Source organism: Mauremys mutica, chromosome 6 (genome assembly GCF_020497125.1).
Source record: "Mauremys mutica isolate MM-2020 ecotype Southern chromosome 6, ASM2049712v1, whole genome shotgun sequence".
NCBI classification, from domain to species: domain Eukaryota; kingdom Metazoa; phylum Chordata; order Testudines; family Geoemydidae; genus Mauremys; species Mauremys mutica.
In genome coordinates, this window is record NC_059077.1 from 100,276,003 (window position 1) to 100,296,920 (window position 20,918).

The window sequence follows — 20,918 nt, forward strand, 5'->3', positions numbered from 1 at the left end:
TGTAATTATGTTGTATCAAACTACATTCTCTCCTTTAAGACTAACAGATTTATAAATCAGATGTATGAAAACAAATAAATCTGTTAGTCTTTAAGGTGTCACCGGACTCCTCGTTGTTTTTGTCCATACAGACTAACACGGCTACCCTTCTGATGATTCACTCCTTTGTTTCAACTTTATAAGTTCTTGTTCACCTTCCCTTCTAAAGCCACTCCTTGATCACTTTCTCTTCTAAAGTGGCTGTTTGTTGCTAGTGGGGAACGACTGCTACATTCCATCTCAGAGGTGGATGCATTTCAACAGAGGATGGCAAATTGATCCCTGCATCTACAAAGCAAGGCACTTTGGGATGTAATACATTATAGCAGGGGCAGGCAAACATTTTGGCCTGAGGGCCGCATCAAGTTTCAGAAATTGTTTAGAGGGTTGGTTAAGGGAGGCTGTGCCTCCCCAAACAGTCAGGCGTGGCCTGCCCCCGCCCCCTATCCCCCCCTGCTTCTTGCCCGCGGGACCCCGGCCCCATCCAACCACCCTTTCTCCCTGACCACCCCCAGAACCCCTGCCCCTGACTGCCCCCTGCTGCCCCATCCAACCCCCCTCTCCTTCCTGACTGCCCCCCGAGACCCCTGCACCCACTCAACCCCCCATTCCGTGCCCTTTGACCGCCCCAAACCCTATCCACACCCCTGCCCCCTAACCACCACCCTGAACTCCCCTGCCCTCTATCCAACTCCCCCTGCTCCCTGCCCCCTTACCATGCTGCCTGGAGCACCAGTGGCTGGCGGTGCTACAGCTGCACTACCTGGAGCACCAGGACAGGCAGCCGTGCCGCCCGGCTAGAGCCAACCATGCCACCGCACAGCACAGAGCACCAGGATAGGCAGCCGTGCTGCCCGGCTGGAGCCAACCATGCCACCACACAGCACAGAGCACCAGGATAGGCAGCCGTGCTGCCTGGCTGGAGCCAACCATGCCACCACACAGCACAGAGCACCAGGACAGGCAGCCATGCCACCCGGCTGGAGCCAGCTACACCACCGCACAGCACAGAGCACCACATCAGGCTGGGCTCCGTAGCTGTGCTGCCTGGCTGTCCGGAGCATTGTGCCAGCAGTGCAGTGTGCTGAGGCTGCAAGGGAGGGGGAACAGCAGCGGAGGGGCCGGGGGCAGGCACTCAGGGGCCAGGCTGGAGACAGGCGGCCGTAGTTTACCCACCTCTGCACTAGACCATGATACATTAATGACTAAAAAAGTACCACACAAATATCTGACTCTAACACAAGGCCCCTCCGTTTGAAGAGACTGGACAGCCAGGTACAGCTGGTTTGCCTTCTGCTGCTACTACTTAGAACAAAGCAGTGATTTCTAAATATGAGTTATTGATTTTTTTTTTAAAGAAACACAAAACATGGATTGCAAATATTCTCTGGTTTTCTGCATTTTTAGTGAGCTTATGCGATCCTCATTCTCCTCTTGGCTTTTTTCCATGCAACTTCATTGACTTCAATATGCCCTGAAATTTGATGGAGGCAGGCTACATTCATGTTTAATTCATTCCTGTGCTTATCACTGAGTGAAATCAAACTCCAAGAATGGGTATTTAGGACACAAAACCCTTTTTACAGCATACAGTTGGTTGTACTACTAAAAACAAGACATTTACTAATCAGAGGAGGTACACAGAGCAATGTTAGCTATATTTCCCATTTTAAGGTGCATATTAGAGCATCTCGTGGCAAACCAAAACACCAGGGCATGGCAATTGCCCATTTTCAACAACACCCACAAAGATGCATGTATTATAGTTATTGTTAATGATGCTCTGAGTGCCATTCACCAGGTAAAATAATTTGTGAGTGTTACTCTTTGTGCAACTGCGAAGGAAGTGCAAGATTCTAATTGATGATGCTTCCTAATCGTAGTACATTAATTTGATTGGATTGCCTAGTGCTACGGAGACAATGTAATTCCCTTATGCCCTCATTAGACTAATGTGAACACAATATTTCTAGAAGCCACAATTTTCATTTTCACTGATACCAAGTTAACTGAAAGCACCTCACAGAGTATTATTACAAATATTATGGAGTGTCTTACTGCTTTGGTTAACTGTTCATCAAGTAACTCCAAACCATTATCTCCTCCTCCAGTGCCCTAAAGAAAAAAGAAGAGAAAAGTAACCACAAGAGGAAAAGCTTTAAAAACTAGGAATTAAATTAACATTTGGAGTTGTACTGATGATTCCTCATCATCAGTATAATTCCTTGCACTCCTACTACTTTCCGGTTGTCTCAAAGACATCTGCTGGTGATATACTGCAGCCTTTACCACAGCTAAAGTAAGTCAGCTATGTCACCCAGAAGCCAGGCTGTGTTCTGGTACTGGAAACCCAATGGGAATTAGTTTATGCAGCACATAGCTTCTTTTAAATAAATTATAACCTTCCCATCCCATGAATGTTCAGATCCTGCATCTTAACATTTATTTTAGTTGACAAAACACTGGCTGAGCCAGCATTGTCTGGATCATGAGGCATATTCATAATATAACCTACCCAGTTTAGAAACCTACGCTCTTTAAAGGGAGGACAGGAAAGCTATAAGAAAACTCTGAGGAAAAGAGAAGTTTAAATATTTTGGACACTGAAAAACAAAATAGAAAAAGAAGAGCATGAATATGGCACCAGAATATTCAGATCTTAAAAGATAAATATACAAGGTAATACGGACAACGACTCTCATAATAGATTTGCACAAGACTAATCTAAAATAAATTTGTGATGACCAATGCATCAAACTTTTGGCATTATCCAGGATGCAGATACAGGGTTTGATCAAAGGTTCAGTGAAGTCAATGGGAGTCTATTGACTTCAGTGGGCTTTGCATAAGCCCATAGCATCCCTCTCTTGCTAGCAGACACAGGCACCTTGAAAGTCAACAGTCTCGAGCCTCTTGATTTGCATATTGGCTTAAGGTTAGCACCCTTTTGAGCATCTCCAACCGGAGATTCTTAAAACTAGATGAGTCCATTCTCCCTTTTCACAAATATGGGAACAGGGTTTTAAAAGCACAAATCTGAAATTATTTGCAAATCAGAATGAAATACTCAACCATCAGTTTCTGAAATTTCCCATCTGTCATTTTGAGAAGGGCTGGGTGGTAAGGGAATTTGGGACTGTTATTGTGCTACCTTACCCAAAACATGCCATCATCCCTCTATCAAACAGAGGTATATATTTACATGCATGTCATAGGGCAACCTTTCTTGGAGTGCCTCCCTGTTGCAGGCCATGGCATGATATGGACAGTTTCCCCTCTCAGAGCCACCAGTAATTCCATGCAGGCTTATCCTCTCATTCAGCAATGTGGTTATTAGTAGAACATAGTTGAAAACAGTCCATAATAAGAGTCCCAAACATGTAGTTCATTTCCCATTCCAGTGCAAATGGTCATTAAGATCCCCTGACGTATCTTCCCACGATGCTCGACGTATCATATCATGCACCGGTGCCTTCAACCATGCCTAGACTCTGTTGGTCCTCCTCTGGTCCTTGTATCGGGACAGCCACCCAGGCCTTCCAAATGGAGTGAAAACCTGCTCTTCCCAACGGGAACCCCCCAGTCTCTCTGCTGGAAATCATCCTTGCCAGGGGTGCATCTGTCACTTCCTCTGGCCCTCTCGGCTCTTCTGGATCCAGCTCTCTGAGTGTAGAGATGTCAGTGAGTAAGCTCCTCCACTACTCCCCTGCCTTCAACCCTCTCCAGGCTTTGGCTCCAGCTCTTCAGCTTAGAAACATCAGGTAACTTCTTTATTCCACTGCTCCTCCTCCCTTCAGCCCTGTGTATCTCTCTGATCCTGGCTTGGGGATGCCAGCCAGCAAATCCCTCTTGCTAATACCCTGCCTTCAACCCTCTCCAGGAACCAAACATACAGTCTCCTAGCCAATTCCTCTCTCTGCCAGGGACAGCCCGCAGAGAGCTTTCTGCAGCTTTCTCCAGAGAGCTCCTCCAGTCTCCTGATCTTTCCTGACTCTCACCAGGACTCCCCCTGATCCTTTATAGCCCCCAGGTACTGCTCTAATTGGCTAATTAGGAGCACTGGCATATTGAGACCCAGTGTAAGCCACTCTGCTGCACAGAGAAACATAACACAGAAGAATACATGGATGAGGTACTCTGGAAGCACAAGAGGATTGAGTGTATTACATTGATCTATGGGATTCTTGTAATCAGTCTGCAGCTCATCAAATGCTATAATATGCCAGATGGAGAAGAAGATAAGGGTGGCGGTGAGCAGCAGCGCCAGCAATTAGCAGAAGGTGGTGAAGATGAAGGCCATGGCGGTGAGAGCGGGCCGCATGGCCAGTGGGGCAGCAGGACAGCGAGGGATGCTGGGCTGGCTCTGGCTCAGGGGTGCTGGATCTACTTTATTTACAGGGGACAGTTACCCTATGACAATGCACATACACATATAGTTCATTCTAACGCTATATAATCATTAGTAGTATTCATATATCGTTTACTTTTTGTACACATTAATGTTCAATGTCAACAAGAAACCTAAAGACAAAAAGATTAAAAACTACTTCACTTTCCTGGAAACGTTCACATTTTAGAGTTATTTTCTGTCAGTTTTTTAATTTTTTGCCTCTCTTTACTCTCCTTCCCACTCACGGGTTTACTTTTAACCAGCTGAGCTTACCTATTATCTCTTAGTTTTCTTACTGACAGTACTTTAATTATTTTTTGCTTCCTCTCCCCTGAATTCATTTTTAGCGAGAGGATAACCACATGGCCACTTCAAGATACCAATTCTTAATCATTCATATAAGTTCTACTAATATGGTGATGATTTGTCTTTTGAAAATAGGCATCATTAGCTGAATTCCATTTGAAAAGAACTGTAACCCCAACTATTTCCTCCCTCTCCCTACCTTTTTTTAAACACAAGCTTGTTTTTGATTTTGAAATTATGAAAAATTGATACCAACTGGTTTTGAAAAGCAATGGAGCAATACATGCTAACAAAGCATCCACAAAATTAAAAACAAAAAACAAAAAACAGCAGTACAATACATACTTCTTTTCATGTTTGAAAGAGACAGAAACAAGTGATGGAAGGTCTGCATGATAAGACCCTATGTGGAATTTCTGTCAACTTCAGCTGGAGTTCAACATGTGGTGGGCTTGCAGAATCAAACCCCCAAAACATATGTGGAACCAGTAGGTGACTTTTGCACATGAAATCTGAGGCAATTAACTTACTTCACAGAACACAGAGAGGCCTTCAGGGTACTCTAAGTGTGATTTAACTTAAATCAAATTAGTGGCTGTAGAACTGAAAGATGAAATTTCATTTTAACTTAAAGACAACAATGCCTTCCTACCCTCCGTCTTCCCCGATCACACACAGACACAAATTCTTCCCAAGCAAAAATTTAAACTATTTTTTTTTGGGGGGTGGGGAAGGAAAAGAAGAGGAGGTGTGCACAGATTTCCATTGTGCCACAAAATCAGTCATTTATTATGCAATAAAAATTAAGTTTTTGCAAAAGTAGTACAATATGTGATCGAAGCTGCAAAAGCTATTAAGTCAAATTTAGAAAGTCTAAGCTTGTGATTTCCAAGTGGAGTTGTGTAACAGTGCCCAAAATAGTTCTGGTATTCTAAGAGTGAGAACACAGAATTTATTTATTATATGCATATGTATAAAAGATTCTCCTTGGGGAAACTACTATTCCTTTTCATGGAAACATAATTTTGTATATTATGTACATTAAATATCTCACTTAAAAAACTGGGAAGACATTGTAACCTGTAGGTTACTTTTAATTTCATTTTTACATAGTCCCAGCACACACAGTTCCAGAGAAACATTCACATATAGGTAACAGAGAAGAGCAATAGCTGAACTATGCAGTCTTTGAACTACTGTAACTGTTTTCAATTATATTTGGTAGATTTATAATGGTCACAATGAGCTTTTCATGTATTAGACACCACATTTCAACAATACAGACTGATAAAAATATGAAAAGAACTGGCTTCATTTTTTGAATACCTAAATATAATGTACTCTAGCATGTTGACATGACGAGCCATACATAGCCCTTTAAGCTGTAGCCTATTACTTAGGTCAGGGTCGGCAACCTAAGATGGCACATGAGCCAATTTTTAATGGCACGCTGGGGCCTGCCGGGACCCCAGTGTGCTATTAAAAATCCTGCCGATGTGGCAAGTTGCAGGGTCCGTGCTCCCGGGCTGGAGTGCCAGGCCCAGCGCAGCAAGCCACCGGCCCCTCCCCTGCCTTCCCCCAGAGCCCTGCCGCCGCACACAGCGCTCTGGGGGTCTGGGCTGAGCACTCCCACGGGGCAGCGTTTGGCTCCGTGGGGAGGAAAAGACACTGCCGCACGCAGCCCCGCCCCGCCCCTCAGAGTGCTGCGCGCGCGGTGAAGGGGCTCCGGATCAGCGGGGAGCCTCATGGTAAGGCGTCCGGGTCCGGGGGGGTTGGGTAAGGGGTGAGGGCAGTCAGGGGACAGGGAGCAGGGTGGGTTGGATGGGGGGGTGGGATCCCAGGGGGGTGGTTGGGGCGGGGGTCTCTGGAGGGAGCAGTCAGGGAGCAAGCGGGGGTTGGATGGGGCATGGGAATCCTGGGATCTGTTAGGGGGTTGGGGGATGGATAGGGGTCAGGGCAGTCCTGGGGAGGCAGTTAGGGTCTCTGGAGGGGATGGTCAGGGGACAAGGAGCTGGGGGGCTTGGATGATTCGGGAGTTCCGGGGGGGTGTCAGGAGGTAGGGGTGTGGAGATGGGTTAGGCAAGCAGGGAGCAGAGGGAGGGTTGGATGGGTCAGGAGTTCTGGGGGTCCTGTCAGGGGGCGGGGAGCGGTTAGATAGGCATGGGAGTCCAGGGGGTTCTGTCTGGGTGCGGGGGTGTGGATAAGGGTTGGGGCAGTCAGGGGACAGGTAGGGGGTAGGGTTCTAAGGGGCAGTCAGGGGACAAGGGGCAGGGAGGCTTAGATAGGGGGTGGGGTCCCAGGAGGGGGTAATCGGGACAAGGAGTGGGGGGGTTGCGGGTTCGGGGGGGGCAGTCACCCAGCCCTCTGCCCTGAGCCCTGATGCCCCCCCCACACACACAGCCCTCTGCCTTGAGCCCTGCTCCCCCTCCCACACCCCCAGGCCTCTGCCCTGAGCCCTGTACCACCTAGCCCTCTGACTCCTTCACACACACACCCTGCATGACCCCAGCCCTGACTCTGGCACCCCCACACATACCCAGCCCCCCTACCCTGACACCTGCACCCCCTCATGTGTGCCTAGCCCTCTGCCCTGACTCTTGCACCCCCCACATCCCATGCACCCCGCACACCCCCACTTACATTCACACCTGCACCCCTCACACCAAATGGGAACTGCCCTTCACCCCCAGCTCTGTGCTCAGTCCACTCCCACCCTCAGCTCAGTGCAGAGAGAGGAAGAGAATGGGCCAGAACCAGGGAGAAGGTAGGTACCCACTGTATGTGGGCAGGGCCGGGACTCCAGACCGGCAGCGGGCTGAGCGGGTCTGGCAGCCGGGATCCCGGCTGGCAGGAGCCACCGGATGGAACCCCTAAGTGGCAGTGGGCCGAGTTTCTCAGCCCACTGCCGGTCTGGGGTCCCAGCTGCTAGCCCCGCACAGCCCGCTGCCGGTCTGGGGTTCTAGCTGCCAGACCCTTCCCAGCTGGGGTCCCGGCCGCAGGCCCCACTCAGCCCACTGCCCGCCTAGGTGAACAGAACCCAGACCAGCAGAGGGCTGAGCGGGCCAGCGGCGTAAGATCAACATTTTAATTTAATTTTAAATGAAGCTTCTTAAACATTTTGAAAACCTTGTTTATTTTACAATACAACACTAGTTTGTTATATAATATATAGACTTGTAGAGAGAGACCTTCTAAAAAACATTAAAATGTATTACCGGCACGCGAAACCTTAAATTAGAGTGAATAAATGAAGACTCGGCACATCACTTCTGAAAGGTTGCCGACCCCTGACTTAGGTTGTACTTGTGACAACATGGCATGGTGCAGGTGTCATTCTACAAACAAAACAGCCTGGTGGTTGGGTGGAGACACACCAACCTTGACAAGTAGTCAGGAGAGCCAGGACATGTCTAAAATGGGAGGGACGAGTTCAGCTGGTGCTCTCCTCACCAAAGCTCCCCAAAAAGGTTATTGAGTAACAACATACTCAGCCAATGAAATGTAAGATGGAAACATTACATCATCAAACAAACTTTCACTGCCAAATAAATGATTTTGAGAGCAAAGAACTATTGCCTGACAATTTCAAAATGTTGTTCTCACTTGATTACCATTTTTGTGGGTATCATTTACTCCCACCTGACATGCCATATACAGTACACAGATGACATGTGTGACACATGCCACAACATTTTGCAGCTTTATCTTCTATTTTAGATAAATAAATCTTGTCCCTGGGTGTTTGCCCACACGTGGTGCTTGGAACTGGAAAACTGCACCCCTCGTGCTCCTTCTGGAAGCTTTAAAAGATGACAAATTAAGTTCATAAATATATCTTAGTTTATGTCTGCTTTGAACAGCTTTTTATCTTTTGAAATTTCAAAGTGCTGGTCTTCTGAGGAAAACGAGTCAGGTTTCCTTTGACATAACGGGAGCAAGGTATAACTGTCACAGAGGAAAATACTATATTTATGTCTCCACGTAATCCATTCATTGCTTTATGGAACTACGGTCTACTAAGGAGTGTTACAAATCCAGTTAATGCTTCTGCATGCTGTATTCTGTGTTTGGTTCTGTGATTGAGCTGACAGATGTGGAAAGGCACATAAAAGTCTCTAAAATAAATGTATACATATGCTGATGAGCTCAGTTTATTTCTGCTAAAGCTGGCATCAACCTGAGCTTAATTCTTTTCCTCCAGATAACGTTGTTTGGCTTGATGTGCGTTTTCTTACACTAATTCCACACATTCTGGGGCTCAATAACATGAAAACAGAAAACATTGGGATACCACGTTAGTGCATGAGTTCATACTCAGTCATCTCCCTACAGACGAGAGACGATATAGTTGAAAAAGAAATGTAAGTTAACCACTCCATTTCAAGGTCACAACTCAAACCCACAGCATTTGAGTTTTCTGCATTCAAACATCACTGCCTCTCGTGATATCTGTGATTCACCTAATGTCACTCAGGGACATCTGATCCCATCACAGCTATACTGTCTTTCTCCAAAATGTGAGTGAGAGATGTTTAGGGCCTGGCTTTCAAAGATACACATGAAATGACATGAGACTAAGTTCCATAGGATCATACACAAGTCATATTTGTACAAATGAGCACACTGAGCATAGGTTTAAATAATAGATTTTGCACATATTAGACATATATTTCTGAGTATCGTGAATAGGGAAAGCCAAATTTCAAAAAAGTACCTTGTGGTTCCATATGGGCCTGTGTGCTCTAATATTTCTAAAAAAGCTTGGGCGATATAGATTTCTTGATTTTCTACATTTCCTATCTCCTGTAGATAGAAGACCATAATAAAGAATGCTATACTCACACGAGCATCAACTACTGTGAACAGACTATGGAGGACAGAGGACTTAATGAAGCAGAGCAACAAGGGCTTGGATCCACTAGTTCTATTAATACTAACTAGTGTACAAAGAGCTTACAAAACGTGACTGACAGAAGTGGAACTGCTATGTAATAATGTTACGAATAGTGAGCTGTAACAATTTTATGAACCTTGTCTGTGATCTGGACATTGAGGGTAAATTGTTGTAAATTAGGGTTATAAATCTTTCATAGAATCATAGATTATTAGGGTTGGAAGGGACCTCAGGAGATCATCTAGTCCAACTCCCTGCTCAAAGCAGGACCAATCCCCAAGTGGCCCCCTCAAGGATTGAACTCACAACCCTGGGTTTTAGCAGGCCAATGCTCAAACCACTGAGCTATCCCTCCTGTTTCCTATATGAATGCATTGATCTACTAAGAAAGGAAGAACCAGCAAGCAACACAGTGGCTTCCCAGATAAGAACATCTAGGTCATCACTTGAAAGACAATGGGGAAAGTAGTTGGCTTTATAGATTCTGTGTCCTGTCACCAACATGCTATAAGCCTTGTTTTTCAGGAGCTGCCCAGAGAGTGTCAGCGAGCTCTGACAGAAAGGCAAGGTAACACAGTGGAAAGCTCCGCAGAAAAGCCTATAGGCCGTTAGACATTCCAAAGTCCCCACGTGGCAGATGGTCGAACATCTGGAAAACAGGCATGCATATAGGCCGTTTTATTGTTTTTAAGATCTGTTTTTCCTCATATGCTTTTGTTCTAAATAAAACAATACTTTGCTTTAAGGAGGCTGTTTGATCAATGATTACAACTGTCACTGCTGTGTAGGGATGAAACTGTAAAGTCTGAGCCTAAGGCCTGGTCTACACTACAGAGTTAGGTTGACATAAGGCAGCTTATGTCGACTTAATGTCAGTGTAGACACTCCCAGCCTTGCTCCCGCCAGTGTAAGCGTCCTACTACTCTGACATAACTCCACCTCCATAAGAGGCGTAGGGTTTACGCCAGTGTAATTAGGGCAACACAGTGTCTGTGGAGAGACTACATTCCTTACACCAGCTGTTGGCTGTCGTGTCAATGTCACAGCTCTGTTGGAGCCATGAAATCGGGAAGAGCTGCTGGCTCCCGGCTCCCCAGCTGGTCTGCTTCCAGGTCTCCACTCCAAGGCAGGCTACCACCCAGGCTCCCGGCTTGGCCCGCTGCCCCTGGGTTCCCAGCTCCCAGCCAGGAGCACAGCAGCTGACTGGACTCTGGGTGCGGCTTCCCCCCCACACGCTCAGTTGGGAGCACAGAGGCAAGAAGTTCTGTGGGGGCAGCTGGGCTCCCGGAAGGGAGCTGCGCAGAGCTGAAAGCCCTGGCTTTCAGCCCCTCCCCCCTTTCACTCAGTGGAAGCACTCCTGGTGAGGACGTACATCACAGACAGAAGGAGGGTAGTGGAGACATCGGGCCAATTTCAGATTGTAGTGTAGACATGCCCTCAGTCAGACCCGCTGAAGTAACCATGGGGACTACAACTGAGCATCTGCGCTGAGAGTGGGAGAATCAAATGATTGCACCCTGAGAGACAAGTGGCTGCCAGAAGCCAGAGACCTGCAGGGGGTGCACTTAGAGACACTAAAAGAAGTCATAAGTACAGTCTGTCCAGTAACTGTGACAGTGACATCTGTGGTGTGACTCACAGGATGGCAGATAATGTGTACAAAATTTTTTTTTTAACTGAAACCAAATTAGGAATGAAGTCTATCTGGAGAACTTTCCTTTCTGCTCCTACTTGATGGAAGAGAAATCTCACATTATCAGCATGATCTCCCTCCCCAGTAAGGATGTCTGCCATGTTCAGGAGAACTCTTCAGGCATGAGAGCTGCTTCAGGGGAGTTGGGGGACGTTGAGCCCAGTGAGAGAAGGGAGTGACCAGATACATTGTATAGCAATTTAAAAGCTTTTCTTTCAAGACCACTCGATTCAGGACAAACCTTTTATATATTTTACATACACATCACACATCACACACACACAGAATTCCTATTTAAATTGAGCAGAAAGCAATTTCTCTCCATGAAGCAATAAACCACCATGAGGATTTGGGCACGAGGCCAGATTTGCTTCTGAACATGAAATCCCTATGGGCTTTTAGGTCACCAGTGAAACACCCTGGAAAATTTAATTAAAGTGGGTTCCAGGAAGAACTATGAGGCTGATATAGTTAGCTACCACTAAATAAGAGTGTGTGTTCACATACAAGTGTCTTATAAGCATGACATGCCCTATTCTGCAATGAAAGTTACATATTTCAGTGACCTTGCTACAATAAAAGTAATATGGTAACCAGATGACAACTAACACCATTTCTAGCTATTCTTAAATACAATTTTGGGGGGTAAAATTATTTCCTGCCTTTCCTCAAAGGAAACATTATTATTATTGGACACACAAAAAAACCCTGATGCTACTCATTTTAAAAATGACTATATTTTCTCAGAATGAAATTATTATGAACTAATCAGCAAAAGTGGAATCAGCTAACCCCTTTATATATGAACGAGGTTTCAAATTATTTGAGAACCAAAACATCTGTCCAATGCACAAACTATTTTATACAAACAATATTAGAATAATTTTGAATGTAATTTTATTGGAGGGGAAGAGGAGATGAGACTTGATAACGTCTCAATAGTGAATGATTGAATGATTGTTATCAAACAATAATTGGATAGCAAGAGCATGACATTTATGAGGTATTTCATAATATTAGTTAATCCTCAACTGAAGCAAAGAGGTGTGTTTTGTTTTTCCATACATAAAGAGCAACCTTACACTTTCACATCCAGAATGTCCTTAATAGAAAACAAAGAGAACAACCAAAACAAGAAAAAGAGATTTTCACAGACAGCACACAGGGTTTGAGTCACTTTGGAACAAGGGGCTCACAAAATACAGACTCCTGCTGTATCTGCTGATGGACCTTCTCTCCACTTAAAATGCAGTTTACAGCAAAGAAATCATAACAGGAACAAGGAACATATACCAGAGTCAGCATTCACCTTCAGTCCCCACAGACTGATACCTGGGATAATACAATTGTTCTAATTAAATGAAGGGAAACTATTGTGGTATTCCAAATACCTCTGACAACTTTGGGTAAATGATTTTTTTCAGGGGCAAACAATTTAAGACATTGTATAATTCAATAGTTGTAATAGGTTTTTGCCTTGAATAAATAAAGAGAGGATGAGCTTATAGGAGCCCTGAAAAATCTGCATCCAAGTTAACATATAACTAGAGCTATCAGGCAATTAAAATAATTAACTGTGATTAATCACACTGTTTAACAATAATAGAATACTATTTATACATTTATTTAATGTATACCACATTTTCAAATATATTGATTTCAATTACAACACAGAATACAAAGTGTTCAGTGCTCACTTTATATTTATTTTTATTATATTTGCATTGTAAAAATAAAATAGCATTTTTCAATTCACTTAATACAAGTAGTGCAATCTCGATCATGAAAGTTGAACTTACAAATGTGGAATTATGTACAAAAAACTACATTAAAAATAAAACATATGTAAAACTTTAGAGCCTACAAGTCCATTAAGTCCTACGTTTTGTTCAGCCAATTGCTCAGACACACAAGTTTGTTTACATTTGCAGGAGATAATGCTGCCCACTTCTTGTTCACAATGTCACCTGGAAGCGAGAACAGGTGTTCGCATGGCACTGTTGTAGCCAATGTTGCGATATATTTATGTGCCAGATGCACTAAAGATTCACATGTCCCTTCATGCTTCAACCACCATTCCAGAGGATGTGTGTCCATGCTGATGATGGGTTCTGCTCGATAATGGTCCAAAGCAGTGCAGACCAACACATGTTCATTTTCATCATCTGAGTCAGATGCCACCAGCAGAAAGTTGATTTTCTTTATTGGTGGTTCATTTTTTGTAGGTTCCACATCGAAGTGTTGCTCTTTTAAGACTTCTGAAAGCATGCTCCACATCTCATCCCGATCAGATTTTGGAAGGCACTTCAGATTCTTAAATCTTGGGTTGAGTACTGTAGACATCTTTAGAAATCTCACATTGGTATCTTCTTTGTGTTTTGTCAAATCTGCTGTGAAAAAGTGTTATTAAAACAAACAACAAGTGCTGGGCCATCATTCAAGACTGCTATAACATGAAATATATGGCAGAACGCGGGTAAAACAGAACAAGAGACATAGAATTCTCCCCCGAGGAGTTCGGTAACAAATTTAATTAACACATTACTTTTTTTAAATAAGCGTCATCAGCATGGAAGCATGTCCTCTGGAATGGTGGCCAAAGCATGAAGGGGCATACGAATGTTTAGCATATCTGGCACGTAAATACTTTGCAATACTGGCTACAGAAGTGCCATGCGAACATCTGTTCTCACTTTCAGGTGACATTGTAAATAAGAAGCAGTCAGCAGTATCTCCCATAAATGTAAACAAACTTGTTTCTCTTAGTGATTGGCTGAATGAGAAGTAGGACTGAGTGGACTTGTAGGCTCAAGTTTTGCACTGTTTTGTTTTTGAGTGCAATTATGTATCCCCCCCATCTGCATTTGTAAGTTGTGCTTTCATGATAAAGAGACTGCACTATAGTACTTGTATGACACGAACTAAAAAATACAATTTCTTTTGTTTATAATTTTTACACTGCAAATATTTGTAATAAAAATAATGTAAAGTGAGTACCGTACACTTTGTATTCTGAGTTGTAATTGAATTCAATGTATTTGAAAATGTAGAAAATATCCAAAATATTTAATACATTTCAATTGGTATTCTATTGTTTAACAGTGCAATAAAACTGTTATTAATCTAGATTCATTTTTTTAATCGCGATTAATTTTTTTTAGTTAATTGCGTGAGTTAACTGCGATTAATCGACAGCCCTACATACAGTATAATAATGAACCATTACTGCTAATATGTTAGAGCTAAGCCTGGATGGGTTACAAACTGTAAATTGTACTGCACTGCTTATCTTCTACCACAGTTCAGAGCTCTGGGGAGGTTTTTAAAAAACATTCATATCAGACAAAAAACAACTCAGCCACCCATCTGCAATAAAGTAATGCATGTATGTCTCTCTTGAGATTCAGAAACGTAGCTACAAAAAAGTCTTCTTGTTGCAGACACAGTAATTTCTCCTCAGATTTCTTCCTGCTCATAACTGCTTAATTTACCAATAATTTCTGGTTATCGGGGTCCTGCAGCAGGGGAGGGAGGTAGAGAGGCAGCAGGCCCAGGCCTCTATTCCCTAGAGCTAGAGGAGGGAGGCTGAGAATCCAGGCACTCGGTTTTGTAAAAATGGCATTTTTCCATCAGAAAATCATTCACATGACATTTTTGACCAGCTCCAACTGTGATCCAATATTCCAGATTAAATGCCTCTAGTAGAGATGGACCTAACTCATGACATTTGGATCTGTATCATAACTTCTCCAAACTCTGAATGGATTGGTATCTGATGTTCAGCTCACAACCCATTCCTATTCTTGATTTGTACCTTCTGAGTAAGAAATCGCTGCAGCTAATTTTAAGGCCTATCTGGACACGTTTTCAAAATGTGGCCTACACGTTTGCAGAGGATCACTTGCTAATCCCAGTGCTGGAATATACCCATGCAAAGAGAATTTGTACATTCTAGATTAGATGCCTTGTTGAGCCCTTCTATTTTAATGTCGTCCTTAATGCATGTTGCATTTGAATGTTCAAATCTGCTTTCCCGGCACACGACGAAGAGGTGAAAACCTCTGCAAACTACCACAAAATCTTCCTCCTTAAGTGGCGCAAATCCAAGATGGCAATCAGGATTTCATTGCTCCTGCAAAGGTACATATTGCTCAATAAGACAGGACTGTAGCTATAGATGAATAAAGTGTATTTTAATTTGCCTCATAATGCACACTGAGCTCGCTAGAAGCTCAATACATATATTAGCATAGTCACATCCATTTTAGTGTTATATCATCTTGTTTGCAGTCACCCTGATAGCAGTAATTTGATACCTGTTTCACAACTGTGCTTCATTAAAGGGGGGGAAAACAGCTTCATTTTCAGATATCATTCACTGGTATCTGAGTGAGGGTGAGTTTGCTGTGCTGGCAGTTAGAAACATGTTTTAACTTGTAGACTGAGGACTTTTGGGAGGAAGGCAAATGAGGGAGAATAAATATGGATCGGGAAAGTGCTCTTTTTCTGCCACTTTTTTAACTGTATCTACCCTTTTTCAGATGTGATACTTTTCCTACAGGATGCACTGCAGCTGGAGCAAGTCACTGGTTATTAATTTATCATCTTCTATTACAACCTTCCCCCCCCCCAACCTTAAAGCAGTTATTGTCTCTTTGCATTTTTAAATGACATCTGTCCAAAGAGAGACTCTTTTAGGATCACTAGGAATTAGGAGCTCAAATCCTATTTTCAGAAGTGATTTAGGAACTTAAAAGCCTTATCCCCATTGACTTTGAATGTAACACAGGCTCCCAAGCACCCAAGCCATTTTTGAAAATGTCACCCTTTGTCTCTGATTAATTAATGTCTGCTTAATTTCCCATGCTAAGAACCTGTGCCTAAAGTCATCTAACTTTTTCTGCATGGGCTTTCTCTCCAGTTCTTATTTAACACATTATCTCTAGTCTAGCATGCCACAATCAAATACAAAGTCTGGTGATCAATATTACTTATCTCCAAGCACATGATCATAGCTGACAGAGATGCCACAGCCAATGTAAATTAGCATGCAGTGGCCTCCAAAGTTCACAGTGGCAAGATGAGCTGTAGAGACTCATGAACTTCCAGATGCCAGCTGCACACTTCCAGTATCAAATGCCAGATTGCAGGTGGCAGGGTTTTGACTAGGATTTCAGTGAAATGAGAGTTTGTTAGTAATGTAAACATAAGCTTTCCAACAGTCAGAGGCCTTGACATGGCTTGGAGAAGTGTTGCTCTTGCTCTTCCAAGCCTGAACGTCACTGAGTATTTGTCCCATTTATTGAAGTGAATTGAATATTGATGAAATTTTCCATATTCATAACTCAGAATACTCAAGTTTTCCATTTACAAAACTGATGCAGCACAAACACGTTGCCTTAATGTGATTCAGCTTTCCCCAGAGGGGAAATCCTGGCACCACTGAAGTCAATGGCAAAACTCCCACGAACTTAAAATGGAGCTAGAATTCCTCTCCCAAGACGAGGGGTGGCTGGGTACTTCCCCGCCCCTAGCTCCAGTCTTTGTGTGTATCGGATTTTAAATAGTATTATATTCTGGTTTTCTGCCTTTTTTAGGAAGTATATGGAGTTAATATATATATATAAAGAATAATTGCTAATTGTAGCTTTTTTAATGTTCCAAATCAGAGAAAACAAAACATCTACCATCCATGCTACACACCCTTAAAGAAACCCTGAAACAGCAGCTCAGGCAGTATAGGAACTGGCTAGATTATTGTTGCTCAGATGAGCACTGTTTAACATAAGTAGCAGATGAATAGCTTTTTTGCTTGCAGGTTTGGGCATTTTTCACTGCTTTTTTGTTTTAAAAGTCTGTATTATCGTTATTAGTATGAAGGAGAAAGAGAATGAGTAATTATTTTATTTTATTGTTTTTAATCTTTGTGAACCAACACGGTTAAAGAGCAATGCAGGGATAGAGCTATACGTTCCCAGAAATGTTTGGTTAGAAGTGTGATTGTTCATGCATTTTATATAAAAGCAATGTCCCATTCTGCCTAAGATTCATTAGCAGCTAAGAAAGGTATGAGAAAATGTTTGTTTGTTTTTTTAAAAGGTGTGCATGTGTAAGTAGCTGCACTCATACTACCCACCCTGCAAACCTGTGTACTTCATAGTGAATTTTTGTTGATAAATTGATATTAAAATATCATCATCTTCATGCTTCTGGCTAATGTCATTCTTCTACATAAAAATGTATATCCCAAGAGCCCTATCTTGTAAATATTCTTTTCAAACCTTAAGACATACTTTCCCTGCTTTATTTGTTCTGTTTAAAGATTCAAAACTTAGACCCAATACTGCAAGATTCTGAGCATGCTCAACTTCCATGAGTCTAAGACAATCAGCATCTTGCAGTATTAGACTTTATGCAAGCTAACTCGTTTCTGACACCATCTCTGAAATGACAAAAAAGCTCCACCTTCCATAAGGGAGTGTAATCTGATTGATTTTACTGTGGTGAAGGTATGCCCATAGGATACCCATAAATTTGCTAATAGCTCATATGTGTAAGAAGTAACCTTGGTTTCTTTAATTCCTGGGGTAAGGGTGGGGGAAGTTGTACTTTACATGTGTTGACCACGGCTATACAGTTTTCCTTGAGTGCCAGATACTAGTACATTTTACTTATGCAATATTTGGAATGTAACACAGCACCATTTATAAACATGAATAAACATTTATTTAACAAGTTGGACCTAAGTGCTCATTAAAAAAGAAATGTAATTTCTATACCATTTATGTCTACTCATAACCACTTCAGCAAAGATTCTTTAACAATCTGTGCTTTTGATTTTCTCAAATTAAATCTATATTCAAAGGAGGAAATCTCATCCTTGTTACAACGTGTCAAACAGGAACCCTTATGTGTTTTCTGTTGCCAGTGGAACAGCTGTCCTTAAAAAGCTACAAATCACTGACCATTATTTTCTGGGGTCGCTCAAAAATAATTTTGCATTCATATCTCATGATTCCTCATTAAAATACACTTCTCTAGAGACCTATAAACCCTCTTCCACCTCTCAAAAGAGTGTTTACAAAATATACAGAAAATGCATTATAGAAAAAGAAAAAACCTATGACAAATGAGAAACTTGACAGCTTCAGCATTTTATTTCTTGTTGCATCCCATCTCCATCTGTACGTGTTCTCTTTTGATTTTAAGCTCTTTGGAAGAGGGGTTGTGGGCCAGATCCTCAGCTGATGTAAATCAGCACAGTTTACCACTTTATGCCAGCTAAAGATTTGGCCTCATTGCATCTTATTGTCTGAGAAGTACCAACCACACTTTTGGCACAACATAGCTATATCAAAATAATAATGTAATGGATGCATTTTAAAACAAAACAAAGAATGAGGCTGAATGCTCCATACTGTGCTCTGAAGGCAAAATTTGGCTCTGAAGCAGCTAAAATATAAGTTCTCCACTTATTCAGCTCCACTGGAGCAAAGCAGATTTAGGCAGAACCTTACAAAGTCACGTGTGGTCAGATGCATATTAAACCTATGCAAATTCACACAGACTTAATGTGAGCTCTTTTGAAAACAGGTTTACAAGACACTATTTCTTATTTTCCATGACATAATGCATTTGGATGAAATAATACTGAACCTGGTTATGGCTCAGAATGAGAATCAGAGAGAAATGACTGACAAAACTGTTTTGGGAATTGCTTGAGCTATTTACAAAATCTGAAAGTCAAACCTCCCAGCACACACAGATCTAGTTAAATCTGTATTTTCCAATATTAGCTGTCAGTCAACTCTTTGTACCTAAGACTAGCATACAGAAGAACCAAGGAACAGTAAATGTAACATTACAACACTAAAATTTGCCTGTATGCTTATTTCCCCCCATCACAGTGTTTATAACTTGAATATAATGGGAAGCTTTCTTTTGCCAAAAAAAAAAAGCTGATTAAGTGTTCCATTTAATAGTGTAATGCAAAGAATACTTTCTTCTGTCAAACCCACTGCTACTTTACTGACCAAATGGAGAGCTATCAACGTTTTTGTTTGTGCTTGTTCAAATTGTATACAAAATAATCAAATTGAATAATTCAATTATACGCACACCAAAGTAAATCTCTCTGTGGCTAATACACTAAATGCCAAATAGATTAGACCTACTTTCCTCTTCCAGCCCTACCACCACCTAATCTCCAGACACATCTGACACAGCTTAATCTGATTCCCTTTGGAACTCATCAATGCCACTTCTTAATAATGTTAGAGGAGGTAACTTGAGTAATGTGGGGCAATTCACTCCCCCATTTTCTCCCCACAGCACACACAGAGCCTAAGTGTGCTGCTGCCTTTCTAGATCTACCTACCCTTGCTGGCCAAAGCAGCCAGGCTCACAATCACCTGGACCTAGGTGATTTGCCAAGGTCACATAGGTAGCCTGTGGCAGGGCTGGGAAGTGAATCCATATCCCCTAACACCCAGCCTAGCACCCCAGCCACTGAGCCACCCACCCTCTTTAAACCTTTTAAAGGTTTTCATCCACATTTACTGCCCCTCCCCTATTCTCTGTTCCCATCCCATTCCATTTTCCCCACCACTCCCATTAAGACTCTTTTCTCCCTTCTGTTCCCACATTATCCAAGCAACCAACAGGTACATGGCCCCCCAATTAACATACCTTCTTCTTAAATACCTCAGCACAATTTCCATGTTCCCTCTAGTTGATGGCCATGCGCTCTGGAACAAATGTTTTCCTTTGATTGGTATCAGCCACATGAAATCAAAATGGGGATGGAGGAAAATTGGGGGCCACTGTGATTCATTTTGATTTATTGTTTTTCTCTCTCCCTTTCCTTCATTTTCTCTCATCTTGTGTGTCTGCTTTCTCAGTCTTCTTTCTCTCATTTGTGGCTCAACTTTCTCTCCCTTTACTGTTCTTTATCTTGTTTTCCTGCCAGCTCGGCCATCATTGCCTCCATTTCTCACTATCTGCTGATCCTTGATTGCTTCCCTCCCTACCATCCCCCATTCTCCTGCATCTTGCTTGTAATCAGAACATGTTAGAGCTTCTGAGCCAGTAACATCCCAGAAATCTGAATCTTCACATAAAACCAACAAGCTAAAGTTGATGAGGCAGTAATTGCACAAAGACTGACTGCACCTTGACATCACACCACCCTACAGCTGTTGGTCCAGTAACACTCATGGAGGCCTGTGCCTGGACATCAGACCAGCTCTTAAGAAGTGCAAAGGCATTTCCCTCTCAAAGGCCCATCTCTTGACATCAAACCAGCAGGCAGGTGGTGCTGATAAGCTAAGGAGCTAAAGAGACCTTGACATAAGCTCTGCAAGCTAGTTGTTTAGCCAAAACCTCAAAGAAAAGCCTTTGCCTTGATATCAAACCAGCAAGTTAGAGGCACTGACCCAGAAACATTATTGAGGCTTGTATGTTGATCTCAGAGAAAGAAGATAGAGATCCTGAGCCAGGAACTTCAAAGAGGTTTCTGTCTTAACATTGTCACAGCAAGGTAGTTGTATTTACCAAGTAATCTCACAAAGGCCCATGCATTGGAATAAGCCCAGCAA

At 42.7% G+C, this 20,918-nt stretch overlaps 1 protein-coding gene across 6 annotated transcripts in view; it reads right to left on the minus strand.

Annotated features, from left to right (window-relative positions):
- Window positions 1-20,918, minus strand: part of ADAMTSL1 (ADAMTS like 1) — a 654,406-nt gene that overhangs the window by 290,876 nt on the left and 342,612 nt on the right. For 4 of the 6 annotated variants that reach the window (XM_045021715.1, XM_045021714.1, XM_045021712.1 and 1 more), the window contains exon 3: window positions 2,098-2,154. The exons of the other annotated variants lie outside the window; for them this stretch is intronic. In XM_045021715.1, the coding sequence (XP_044877650.1) occupies window positions 2,098-2,154 (57 nt within the window). The remainder of the gene's footprint in view (window positions 1-2,097; window positions 2,155-20,918) is intronic. 6 annotated transcript variants of the gene reach the window in all.